The following is an 11,762-nucleotide window of genomic DNA, read 5'->3' as shown; positions in this document are numbered from 1 at the left end:
AGGGTAGGAGAAAGAGGTTATCTCTCAAGAATATCAGACTAAATGATGGCAATTGGATTGAAGGAGATGAAGATATTGCCAATTAAGCTATATCCTTTTTTCAGAACCAATTTACTAGAGAATATACTGATTCCAATTTTTCTATCCTTAATTGTATTCCTAAAGTAATCACGGACATGGACAATGCAGATCTTACCACTATATAGAGGAATTAAAAGATGTTGTATTCTCCTTGAGTCCATCCAGTGCCCCCGGACCAGATGGTCTTTCTGGGAGATTTTATCATTCTTGTTGGGATATTAGTAAGGATGATCTATTACTAATGATTATTAATTTCTTTGCAGGTAACCAAACTCCAAAGGCCATTACCCACACATGCCTGATACTCATTCCTAAAGTGGATAATCCTCAAGCTTTCAATGAATTATGGCCAATTAGACTTAGTAACTTCTCCTTCAAAATCATCTCTAGTCTAGTGAACCAAAGACTAATCCCCCTCGTGAACAAGATGATCTCTCCTTATCAAACTGGTTTTATCAAGGGGAGATCCATCACTGAAAATATCATGATGACTCAGGATATGGTCCATAATATTACAAAGCCTTTCCATCCACGGGAATGTGGTTTTAAAAGTGGACATAACTAAAGCATATGACAGAGTCTCATGGGAATATCTATGTAGTATTATGAGGCATTTTGGTTTCAATGAAACTTGGATTGATATTATCTGGAGACTTATGTCTAATATTTGGTATTATGTAAATATCAATGGGAGTACATATGGGTTTTTCAATTCAACTAGAGGTTTAAGACAAGCGGATCCTTTATCTCCTCTCTTTTTCTTATTGGGACTGAACTTCTCTCAAAATTAATGGAATCTTTAAACAATCATGATTTTATCCCCTTCTCAAAAGATAATTGTGGTCCTATAATATCTCATCTATGCTATGCTGATGATACAATTTTGTTTTCCTCAGCTAAACCCGATTCCTTGACGATGATGATGGACAAGATGGAAACTTATAAGAAGATCTCGGTACAATTAGTAAATAAATTCAAATTTGGATTCTATGTCAACTTCAAAGATGATGATCCAAGAATCAACCAAACTAAGCAGATTACTGGATACAATCACTGTCAGTTTCCAATGCAATATCTAGGATGTCCTATATATACAGGAAGGAAAAAAGTTATTTATTTCAACAACATGGTGGTTAACATAGCCAAAAGACTCCAAGGCTGGCAAGGTAAATTTTTGTCATATAGTGGCAAAGCTGTTCTTATTAAATCTATTTTGCAGGCTATCCCTCTCCATATTCTATCAGTTGTACACCCTCCCAAGGCGACATTCTACCAGATTGAGAAGATCATCTCTAATTTCTTCTAGGGTATGGATGGTAGCAAAAATAAGAAGCATTGGATGACTTGGAATGACATGTGTTTTCAGTCGAGGAAGGGGGAGTTGGCCTCAAATCTCTTACGTCTGTGACGCCTTCTGTGCTAAGATGCGGTGGAAATTCATAACACAAAAGTCTCTTCTCAAGGACTTTCTGGAAGCTAAGTATTGTAAATGGTATCATCATGTTGCAAAAAAGAAAGTTTCATGCTAATCTCATCCTTGGAGAAGAATGATGGATATCAAAGACAAGGTGGAACCTTATATTTTATGGAGTCTTGGAAAAGGTGAAATATCATTCTGGTGGGACTCTTGGACTGACTTTGGACCTCTATCTCATTTGGCTCATAATAGTAGGACTCATAAAAGAATTATGGTAAGTGAGTTCTACCTTCATGATACTTGGAATCAGAGAAAATTGATGCAATTTCTCCCTCTTCACGTGGTTAATTCCATCAAGGCCATCCCCTTCAATATCGATAGAAAAGACAGACCCATATGGACTCCGGATCCTTCAGGGGAATTTACTTGTAAATCTGCCTGGCATACTTTGAGAACTAAGAAAATAACTACTCTTACAGGTATGACTATTTGGCATAAAAAGCTTGCTTTTAAAGTCTCCTTTTTATGTTGAGAGTTCTATTGGATAAGGTGGCAACTGATATTGTTGTTAAAATATTTGGAGTGAATATTGCCTCCATATGTAACTGTTGCTTCACTGACTATTATGAGGAGTCCATTGACCATCTGCTTAGTGATAGTCATATTGCGAACCTAGTATGGTCCTTCTTCTGTAATACTTGTGGTATCATATCAGTCCAAGGCCGGGTAAGACATAGAGTTATGAGGTGGTGGTTGACTAAGCCCAAAAATGAAGTCCATAAGACATTTCTGCAATGCCTACCTTCAATTATATGCTAGCAAATTTGGAAGAACAGATGTTCTGCTAGGTTTGATGAAAAGAACATGTCCCATCGATTCATTATCCAGCAAGTGATCAAGATGATAACTATGCTTATCCATACGAGGTTCCCAGATGTGCATCTTCCTAACCTGTGGCATGATACCTATAGTAAAATTGATAAGGTTTCCCTTGCTATTAATTTTCAGATCGTTTATTGGCAAAAACCTCCAATATGCTGGTTTAAACTCAATATCGATGGTTGCAACAAAGGTAATCCATGCTCGGCAGGTGGTGGTGGTGGTCTCATCAGAGATCACAATGGTGTGTTAATTGGTGCTTTTGCAGAATTCTATGGAGATTGTAGTTGCAATATTGCGGAAGCTAAATCTATGAAGCGAGGCATCAGAATGTGTATGACAAAGGGCCTTATAAATGTTATAGTCGAATCTGACTCGATGATTATTCTTAACTTGATCAAAAGGCTCAGGAAACCTCCCTAGAGATTTAATAATATTATTGAGCAAATTCAAACCATGACCAAGGATGCTAACTTTGTCTTTTGTCACATCTTGAGAGAAGGAAACAACTCTACAGACAAGCTTGCTAACCTAGGTGAAGAATCCAAAATTGTTTCTATCTTCAATGAGAATGTATCATTACCCTTGAATGTTAGAGCTTCAATGAAGTTGGAAGTTGACGGGATCCCTAACTTCAGATTCAGACAGAAGAAAAACAAGTTCGTTATCAATAACAACACCTAACAATAAGCTTCTTCCTCTCACCTTTTTGTACATAGCATCTACCCAAGTTAAATACTTTTGTTCAATCGTGTATCATAGGTTGAGTGCAGTCACCTATCACACTATTTTTGGAGGCCAAGGCCTATGTCCTCCTCCGTGTAATTATAGTTTTTGATATATATACAGGTTGGAGTCATGCCTTAACTCCTCCATCATGATGATGGAACTATACCTTAACTCCTCCATCATGATGATGGAACTATAAATTTTTAAAAAAAGTTGTCCAAATTATCGAGTCTTTATGTATCAATCAATATTGGTAAGCCATTGTTTGTCTAATTTGATATTTTGGTGGCCAAAAGTTTCGTTGTTGCTTTTGTATTTTTTTTTTTTTGATTTGCATTAGTTTGATTTTAGGATTTCAAGGGGATGTGCCATGGTGCATGCTATTCGCCAATGACATAGTTCTGATTGATGAGTCGCGAGCCGGTATTAACGAGAGGCTGGAGGTTTGGAGACAGGCTCTTGAGTCTAAGGGTTTCAAGCTGAGCAGGACGAAGACGGAATACCTGGAGTGTAAGTTCAGCGCTGAGCCAGGGGAAGTGGGCGTGGATGTGAGGCTTGATTCGCAGGTCATCCTGAGTAGAGGCAGCTTCAAGTACCTTGGTTCGGTTATCCAGGGAGGAAGGGAGATCGATGAGGATGTCACACACCGTATTGGGGTAGGATGTTTGAAGTGGAGGTTAGCATCTGGAGTCCTGTGTGACAAGAGAGTGCCACAGATACTCAAAGGTAAGTTTTATAAAGCGGTGGTTAGACCGGCCATGATGTATGGGGCTGAGTGTTGGCCCGTTAAGAACTCACATATCCAGAAGATGAAAGTAGCAGAAATGAGGATGTTGCGGTAGATGTGCGGGCACAATAGGATAGATAAGATTAGGAATGATGATATTCGGGAGAAGGTGCATGTGGCTCCCATTGATGACACGATGCGGGAAGCGAAGCTTAGATGGTTCGGACATGTTCAGAGGAGAAGCCCAGATGCTCCGGTACGGATGTGTGAGCAGCTGATTGCGGAGGGCACGAGAAGAGGTAGAGGGCGGCCTAAGAAGTATTGGGGAGAGGTGGTCAGGCAGGATATGACGAGGCTCCAGATTTCCGAGGACATGACACTTGATAGAAAGACGTGGAGGTCGAGTATTAGGGTTGTAGGTTAGGAGGTAGTTGAGTCGTGCCTTACTTCGTACCATGGTGGGACTAGCCATGTAGGGTGTTTGTCTAAGATAGCTAGTGTGAATGTTGTGGCTTACTATTTCACTTTTCAGTGTATGTCATATTTACTAGCTATCGCTTTTGCTTTGCATCTTTCTTCTAGATTTTATGGTGTTCCTATTTTTCTTATGACTGTTGTGGTGATACTAATATTTACTAATATTGTCTCCCTTTGCTTTCCATCTTTCTTCTGGATTTCATGGTGTTCATATTTATCCTATGATTGTTGTTGTGATACTAATATTGTCTCCCTTTTTGTCCTTTTTGTTCTTTTGTCTTTTTTGTTTTTTGAGCCGAGGGTCTTTCGGAAATAGCCTCTCTACTCCTTCATGGTAGGGGTAAGGTCTGCGTATACATTACCCTCACCTGACCCCATTAGTGAAATTTTACTGAGTTGTTGTTATTATTGTTGTTGCCAGGTTAGTTTCTATCTGACTGACCACTAAATTTGTCTTGTTCACTTCCTTCGTTTTTCTTGAAATTCAGCAGAAAAAACATAGTATTTATTTGGTTGAAATTAATTTGAGAGATTTACAGGACAACAGAAAGTTTCTAAAAGTATAATAACTTGAGGAGGTTCCATATTTCTTACTCAAACTCAGCTATCTCATTTCAACTTGGAGGATCCAAAATATAGTCCATTTGGAAGTAGAGAGTATTCGGAGAGAATTGAGTGTATTTAAGCTGTTCATTTGTGTAAACCTTTGTGAGCAGAGGCAGATCCAGGATTCGAAGGTTGCGGGTGCCATCATATTATGCATACAGTATACATGCCAGTAGCTACAAAGACAGATTAGGAATAATGGGTCGATTCGATTAGTTTTTGGTTAATTTGAATAGGTATTTCATTCACAAAGCAAATAAATTCGATTTTAGTTCAAATTTTTAACGCTTAATTTAAACACATTCTAAATGAAAATGCAAAAGAAAAATAACATTTCATGAAAGAGCGCCTCCAATATAAATATTTGCTTAAAGGGTACCTTAACTACATTATATTCTTTGTTTGACTAGATTAATTTACTTGTGTTGTTCTTTGTTTATTTTTCCATCTTAATTGTTTAGTTATATGACAATTATTTTCAAAGAAAAACTTTCAACATTCAACCTATGATATTCAACTCAAAACGACTATCAATCAAGCCATTTAATATTTTTTTAAAACCCAATAGAAGATATTGCTCAAATTATATTCCAATATATAAATTAATATCTTTTCATTAAAAATAAAGAAATTATATTCTAATTAAAATTACTATAAAAAATAATTATTTATAAAGTAAGGTATAATGATAGAAACAAAATGAGGACTGAAAGTAAAAAAAAATGAAGATGAGAGACTTAATAAGTAATAAAATGAGGGAAAGAACCGAAAAAGAAGGAAAAGATATGAGGCACTAGGGTTCAACTAAAAATAAAAGAAATCTTAATAAGTAAAAAAACATAAAAAAATCAAAGGAGCTGCTCCAACAGGGAATCGAACTTGCATTCTTGAGGCCAAGAAAAGCCTTCAAAGGGAAGGCTAAACTAATGGCACCCACTTCCACTTTGTGATTTTTGGGTGTCATTCTATCCATTTATACGTTTTTTCACAGAGATATTATATACATGGTAGAAATTTTAGCGAAGCGAGCGGGTGTCGTAGTACCCCTAACTTGCAACGTAGATCCGTCCCTGTTTGTGAGACTATATTTTGTGAGATTATTCTTACGATAATAGTGGATTTGTTCTTTGCGTCTTTTTTTTGTTGCTTTAATTGTCTTAAGTTATCATCGTCCGTGGCATGCTTTATCTAACATCCGCAAAATTTCAGCCATCGATCCTAAGTTATTCAAGTTATTTAGTAAAAATAGCACGGGCTAGCCAGTTTTCGGACTGGTCATTCAAAAATAGCCAGCGTTTGCAAAGTTATTAAAAAATAATCACTATTTTGCTGCAATGCAGAAAGTTCCAGCATAATATACTGGAGATCGGTGCACTTGTGTATGAATTTTTAGCATACTATGCTGGACCGGTATATTATACTGGAACTCCAGTATATTATGCTGGAGTTCAAGTATACTTATGCTGGAACTCCAGTATACTATGCTGGAGTTCCAGTATACTTATGCTAGAATTCCAGTATATTATGTTAGAGTATTTTTCGGATTTTGAACAGTGTTTTCGTTCATATTTATATTTACATGAAAAATGGCTAAATTTCGATTACTTTTGAAACTGTGGCTATTTTTGAATGAGCACTTGTAAATATGGTTATTTTTGAAAAAAAATTCCAGTTATTTAAGTTTATCAACATGCTTTATTATTTAAGTTACTATGGCTTTTTAAAAAAAAAAATAAGTTACTATGGCTTAAATTCTGTAAAGTCAAATTTCCCAAAAGTTATAGGACTCCAAGCCTACTTTCATAATTAGTCACTCAACTTTTACTTTATCGCATCGAGGCCACTAAATCTTTTTTTGAAACGAAGAAATCACTTTTTTTTTTTGGTAATTAATGTTTTGTTTACAAAGGAAAAGATATTTACTAGTAGAAACAAAAACAAATCCATAAAGCTTGGACAGCCCCAAGCTTTATAACTACTATCTACTACTACTCCCACCTCTCTTTTTTACAAAGTTGGAACAAAATAAGCAATGCTAGAAATAGAAGTTCATCATTCTCAATCTGCCAGCTATCTGTTTGTTTCAATGCCCTCGACTTTGGAATTATCAATTTGCATAGGGCTTCGGTTCTTCTACTCATACTTTGGAAAATTCTTAATTAAATTCCTTTCTTGCCATAAGTAATATACATTTGTTTACCCGAAAAATCGGAAAACGTTGAATTTATGTGTTGTTCTAAGGATACGTAAATTCCTTATGATACAAAAATGACAATACCAGTATTTTTCTATAAAATGGGAATAATCAATGGGAAGGCTCCATGAGCAACATGAACTCTTAATGTATCTTGGGGAGGATGAGTCTATTGTAGTCTATGCCCCCTTTTTATAATAGAGGGTCGCTACTTTATCTATAACAATATAATAAAATAATGCATATAGTGGAGAACCCATGATGGTTTGTCTCTTCTTTGATTCCTGCCAAGATTCTCTCCCTTGGTGCGGTTATGATGGCTTTTGTCGGCGGGCTCGGCACTGGCTCGAGCTTGGTGTTAGGTCGAACCCCCAGTCTTGGTCCGAGCCCGTTCTGCCTTGGGAATCGATATTCGGGGCCTGTGTCGGTCGGAGTTGCCTCGTAATTCGATTCCAATACGGGCTCGATAATGATACCGAGTTTTGCCATCGATCGGTCTTATAGCTCGAAACTCGACGTCCTTACTCCGGAATTCGTCCGAGCTTGATATGTGGATACCCTTCGATCGAGATGTCATTGTATTGGTCAGTCTTTATGACCGAGAATCGATTTTGACCGTACACAGATAGTCCCCTCGTTTCTCGGAAAGGATTTGGCGAGAAACGATATGATTTCTCTACGGCTCGATCAAATTCATGTCGACGTTCCTATTGACCCCGATCATGACGTATGCGATAACTGTCCCATCGGTTCGGTATTACCGAGGCTTTTAATGTGTGTCAGACGGTGGTCGGCCACCGCTAATACCGAATCGTCATGCCTTAGCCTATAAATAGTCTTTCCAAACAACTTTTACCACTTCTCTTCTTCCAAATTTTCTTATTTATCCTCTCTATTTCTCCGCTTCAGGGTCGCTTATACCAGAGTTTTGGTGTTGTCCCTTTTTTCACCTTCCATCGCATCTTTCCTTTCATATCAATGGCGAAAACTTCCAAAATCGTACCTCAGAAGGAGAAAGCTTCTTCCTCATGGCCGTTTGACGATAAGGCACCGGTGGAGCCGTCCGTTTATGACTATGTTCCTGACCCGTGTATTTTGAAGACCGATTTTAGGGTGGAGAATCCTAAAATCGATGTATATGTGCTCTATAACGGAGGATCATCTCGAGGCCGTCAGAAAAGATTGCAATTGGGGTCCCGAGGTTGTGTTGCAAATTCCATCCTCCGATGAGAACGTCACTACTTATGTGGAGGGTTTTTTAAGTGTTTATACTTATCCCTTCACATTGGGACCCGTCGACCCGGTGATTATCGATTTCTGCAAAAGATACCAGGTCACACTTGGCCAAATTCATCTCTCTTTATGGCGTATAGTGATCTTTTTGCGCTTCTTTTCTATCAAATCCGGTGGTGGATTTTTCTCTGAACCACCTCATACGACTGTACCGGCCTCAGGTTTTCCGAGGACTAATTAGACTTCATCGTCGATCATCGAAGGCTTTGATGTCGAGCATCGATGAAGACAAAGATTGAGGTTGGATGGGTCGATATATTCGAGTGAGGACCCGTGATATTATTCCGGAGGAGAAGATGTCGTTCCCTGAAGAATGGAATTTTGATCGTAAGTGATTCTTGTTTTACCTTTCATGTCTTTTTTCAGATTTTTTCTGATGTCCTTCCCTGATGTTCAGCTGCCCCTTGGATGCCACAAGTCGTGCCTGACCTCGAGGACTGGGTTTAGAAGTTAGCCTCGAGCTCCTCTTATGCCGAATGCGCTTGGCGTGATTTGGCAAAAGGCAGATGGGAGGCCAAGAGTCATGGTGAGATTTGCTTCCTGTTTTCTTCGAAGTGTTCTGCGCGTTCTTTTTGTTACCGATTTTGTTCGTGCAGGCGTAACCAGGGATGCCGCTCTGAGGCCTTCAAGTGGTGAAGAAGGAAACAAGTCCCTGGTTCTCAAACATGGGGAAGATAAGAAGCGAAGAGCTTCCTCTCGGTTAGAGGACCCGAAAACCAAAACTCGAAGGGTGAGGAAATAAGCAATCGCCCTTTTGATGGACTCGGTCCAACGACTGAGAGAAGAAGGAGAAGAAGATACCTCTTCGGCTTTAGTAATTCGATCTACGGAGGCCATCGAGGTTGCTAGAGCTCCCAAGCTGATGGCAGCTGTGCCTGCCGGGGTTGGTTCCGAAGACCTGAGTCTCGATCGGAGTGCTCCGAGTGATTTGCTCGGGGCTATGACAATGGGTCATTCGCCTTCTCTTCCATCTTTTTCCGAGGAGGCGTTAAAAGGAAGCTCGAGAGTTGAAGACTCCCGATATCGGCGCTGGCTCTGGTGCAGGGGATCCTTTTAGAGATTGTTTTACCGGGGTCGACGATGGTTCCAATATCGGTGATGCTTCTCTTTTATTAGAGGAGGCTCATCGTTTCATTACTCGGGTAATGATTCTTCCACACTTGATTTCTTTGTTCTTTTCCATACTTGACTCCTGTTTCTTACTGTGCAGGCTATTAATAGGTTTCGAGTCGATCTTAGCCAGTGTGAGACCGAGCTCCGGAAGGTCTCAGGTGAGAGAGATGCCTTGCGGCTTCTTTGTGGCCAAAAGGACGAGGCTATAAAAGATCTCCAAGCAGATTTGGCTAAGGTCCGTGAAGAAGGGGTCGAGCTCGATAAGCAGGTGAGCCTCCTTCTGTTAAAGTATGGGTCTGCTTCAACTGTGGAAGTTAATCCTTCGTTGTCTCAGTTGCAGCAAAAGATCGAAAAGTTCGGGTTGCTTCGAGAAGAAGTCGATCAAATCCGTGCTGAATGCAATCGCTGGAAGGAGACCATCGACCGCCTCGCAGCGAAAAAAGAAACCATCTCAACACAATTATTATCGGCCGACGTTCAACTTCGAAGTGTCAAGCAAAAGGGGTTGGTTCAAGCTAAGAAGATCGATGAGCTTGAAACACGACTTGCTGAGGCTAAGGCAGAGGTTTAGTCGTCAAAAATCTTGGCGGATAAGTTCATTGCCATATATCGAGCTGATGCCGAGGCTGCTCAGATGGAGGCCCGGGAAGCGGCAAAGACCGCCGATGCTCGAGCTCATTGGGTTGCTGAACTTGCTAAGTGTAGGTCTCAGAGGGAGACCCTCGAGGAGATACACGCTCGAGGTTTCGACCTTACGGATGAGATAAAAACGGCAAAAGAACTCGAAGCGGAAGCTGAAGCCTTAGCTTCTGATGAAGATGATGACGATGGTAGCAAAAGTGGATCCGAGGATGGGGAAGAGCTCGACCAAGAAGCTTAGTTTCTAGCTCTTCATGATGAGATAAAAACGGCAAAAGAACTAGAAGCGGAAGCTGAAGCCTTGGCTTCTGATGATGATGATGACGATGGTAGCAAAAGTGGATCTGAGGATGGGGAAGAGCTCGACCAAGAAGCTTAGTTTCTAGCTCTTTATGTTTGTAAATTATCTGTATAGGCAATTTTGTACACATACACATATATATATAACAAGGCAATTTTGACCCCGTAGTCTATGATCGACCAAATTTGTAGCCCCTAGGTTTGCTTGTTGAGTCGATGATTCAAACTCTAAAGGAACATACTCCGCAGGTGTAGTGTAACAGTTGAGTTAATGTAAACTCAGAATAAAAGTAGCTTATCAGCCGTCGAGTGAATGTTTTCAAACTTGAAATAAAGGTATCCCGTAGGCTTAATGGTCGGGTGAATGTATCGAACTCGAGATAATGTAGCCCGTGGGCTTAATAGTCGAGTGAGTGTTTCGAACTCGAGATAAAGGTAGCCCGTAGGCTTAATAGTTGAGTGAATGTATCGAACTCGAGATAATGTAGCCCGTAGGCTCAATAATTGAGTGAATCTTAATTCTGGCTGCACAATAAATCTCAAGTCATTGTACATGTGTTCATGTTTTGCGCCTATGTTCGGGCCAATCTACATGATCATGGTTCGTTTTGACCATTTGGCCCTTACAATATTTCCTCTTGGAACCCTATTGTTGTGAAATGACTTTTCCTGTATCTGAATGTGATGTATTTGAGGCCCCTGATGCCCCCCAGTATTCGAGGTCGATTGGATAGAGGCCTCAGATACTGTTTAAAAGTGCACCGCGATCGATGGTTGCCTCATTTAAAACCTTGCCGAAAAACCCATTTGGGATAAAACCGGTCTAAAGGAAAAAAAGTGCAACACGTGCTTTTAAGCGAAAGATCCATCTCAGCTTTGTGGTGTGGGTTCAAAGGCTCTAGATGGTTTAGCGATCGACTCCACATAGCAACATTTAGCTTTTGTCCGGACTTTCTGCAGGTGTTAGTTAAATGAATGTGGGAAGTTTGTACCTTAGCAGTAGTACCGTTTTAGATGTGATACATTCCAACTGTTTGATAGTTGTTTGCCGTTTATGATGCCGAGCCTGTATGATCCTTTTCCGACGCCCTCGAGCACCTGATATGGTCCCTCCCAATTCGGTCCTAATTTTCCTTCGTTTGGATTCTGGGTATTGTGGTGACTTTCCTTAACACTAAGTCCCCGGGTTTGAAATGGCGAAGCTTAGTTCTTCGATTATAATGCCTTTCGATTCGTTGCTTTTGGGCGGCCAATCGGATGAGGGCAGCTTCTCGTCCTTCGTCCGATAATTCAAGGCTGGTGTTCAT

The 11,762-nt window shown here is 40.0% G+C and overlaps 1 protein-coding gene across 1 annotated transcript; it reads left to right on the top strand.

The window, feature by feature from the left end:
- The first annotated feature begins 871 nt into the window (after positions 1 to 871).
- LOC142168333 (uncharacterized) lies at positions 872 to 1,387 on the top strand. Its single transcript, XM_075229002.1, has one exon. It carries the CDS (start codon positions 872 to 874, stop codon positions 1,385 to 1,387), a length of 516 nt encoding a protein of 171 aa, XP_075085103.1.
- Positions 1,388 to 11,762: the final 10,375 nt, after the last annotated feature.

The sequence above is a fragment of the Nicotiana tabacum genome, chromosome 13 (genome assembly GCF_000715075.1).
Source record: "Nicotiana tabacum cultivar K326 chromosome 13, ASM71507v2, whole genome shotgun sequence".
In the NCBI taxonomy this organism is placed as follows: Eukaryota; Viridiplantae; Streptophyta; class Magnoliopsida; order Solanales; family Solanaceae; genus Nicotiana; species Nicotiana tabacum.
Note: the sequence above shows the minus strand (reverse complement) of the source record. Positions and strands in the feature narration are given on the sequence as shown.

What these genes read in the sequence shown, in the direction of transcription:
- LOC142168333 (XM_075229002.1), top strand. Translation starts at nt 872, where the DNA reads ATGGAATCTTTAAACAATCATGATTTTATCCCCTTCTCAAAAGATAAT.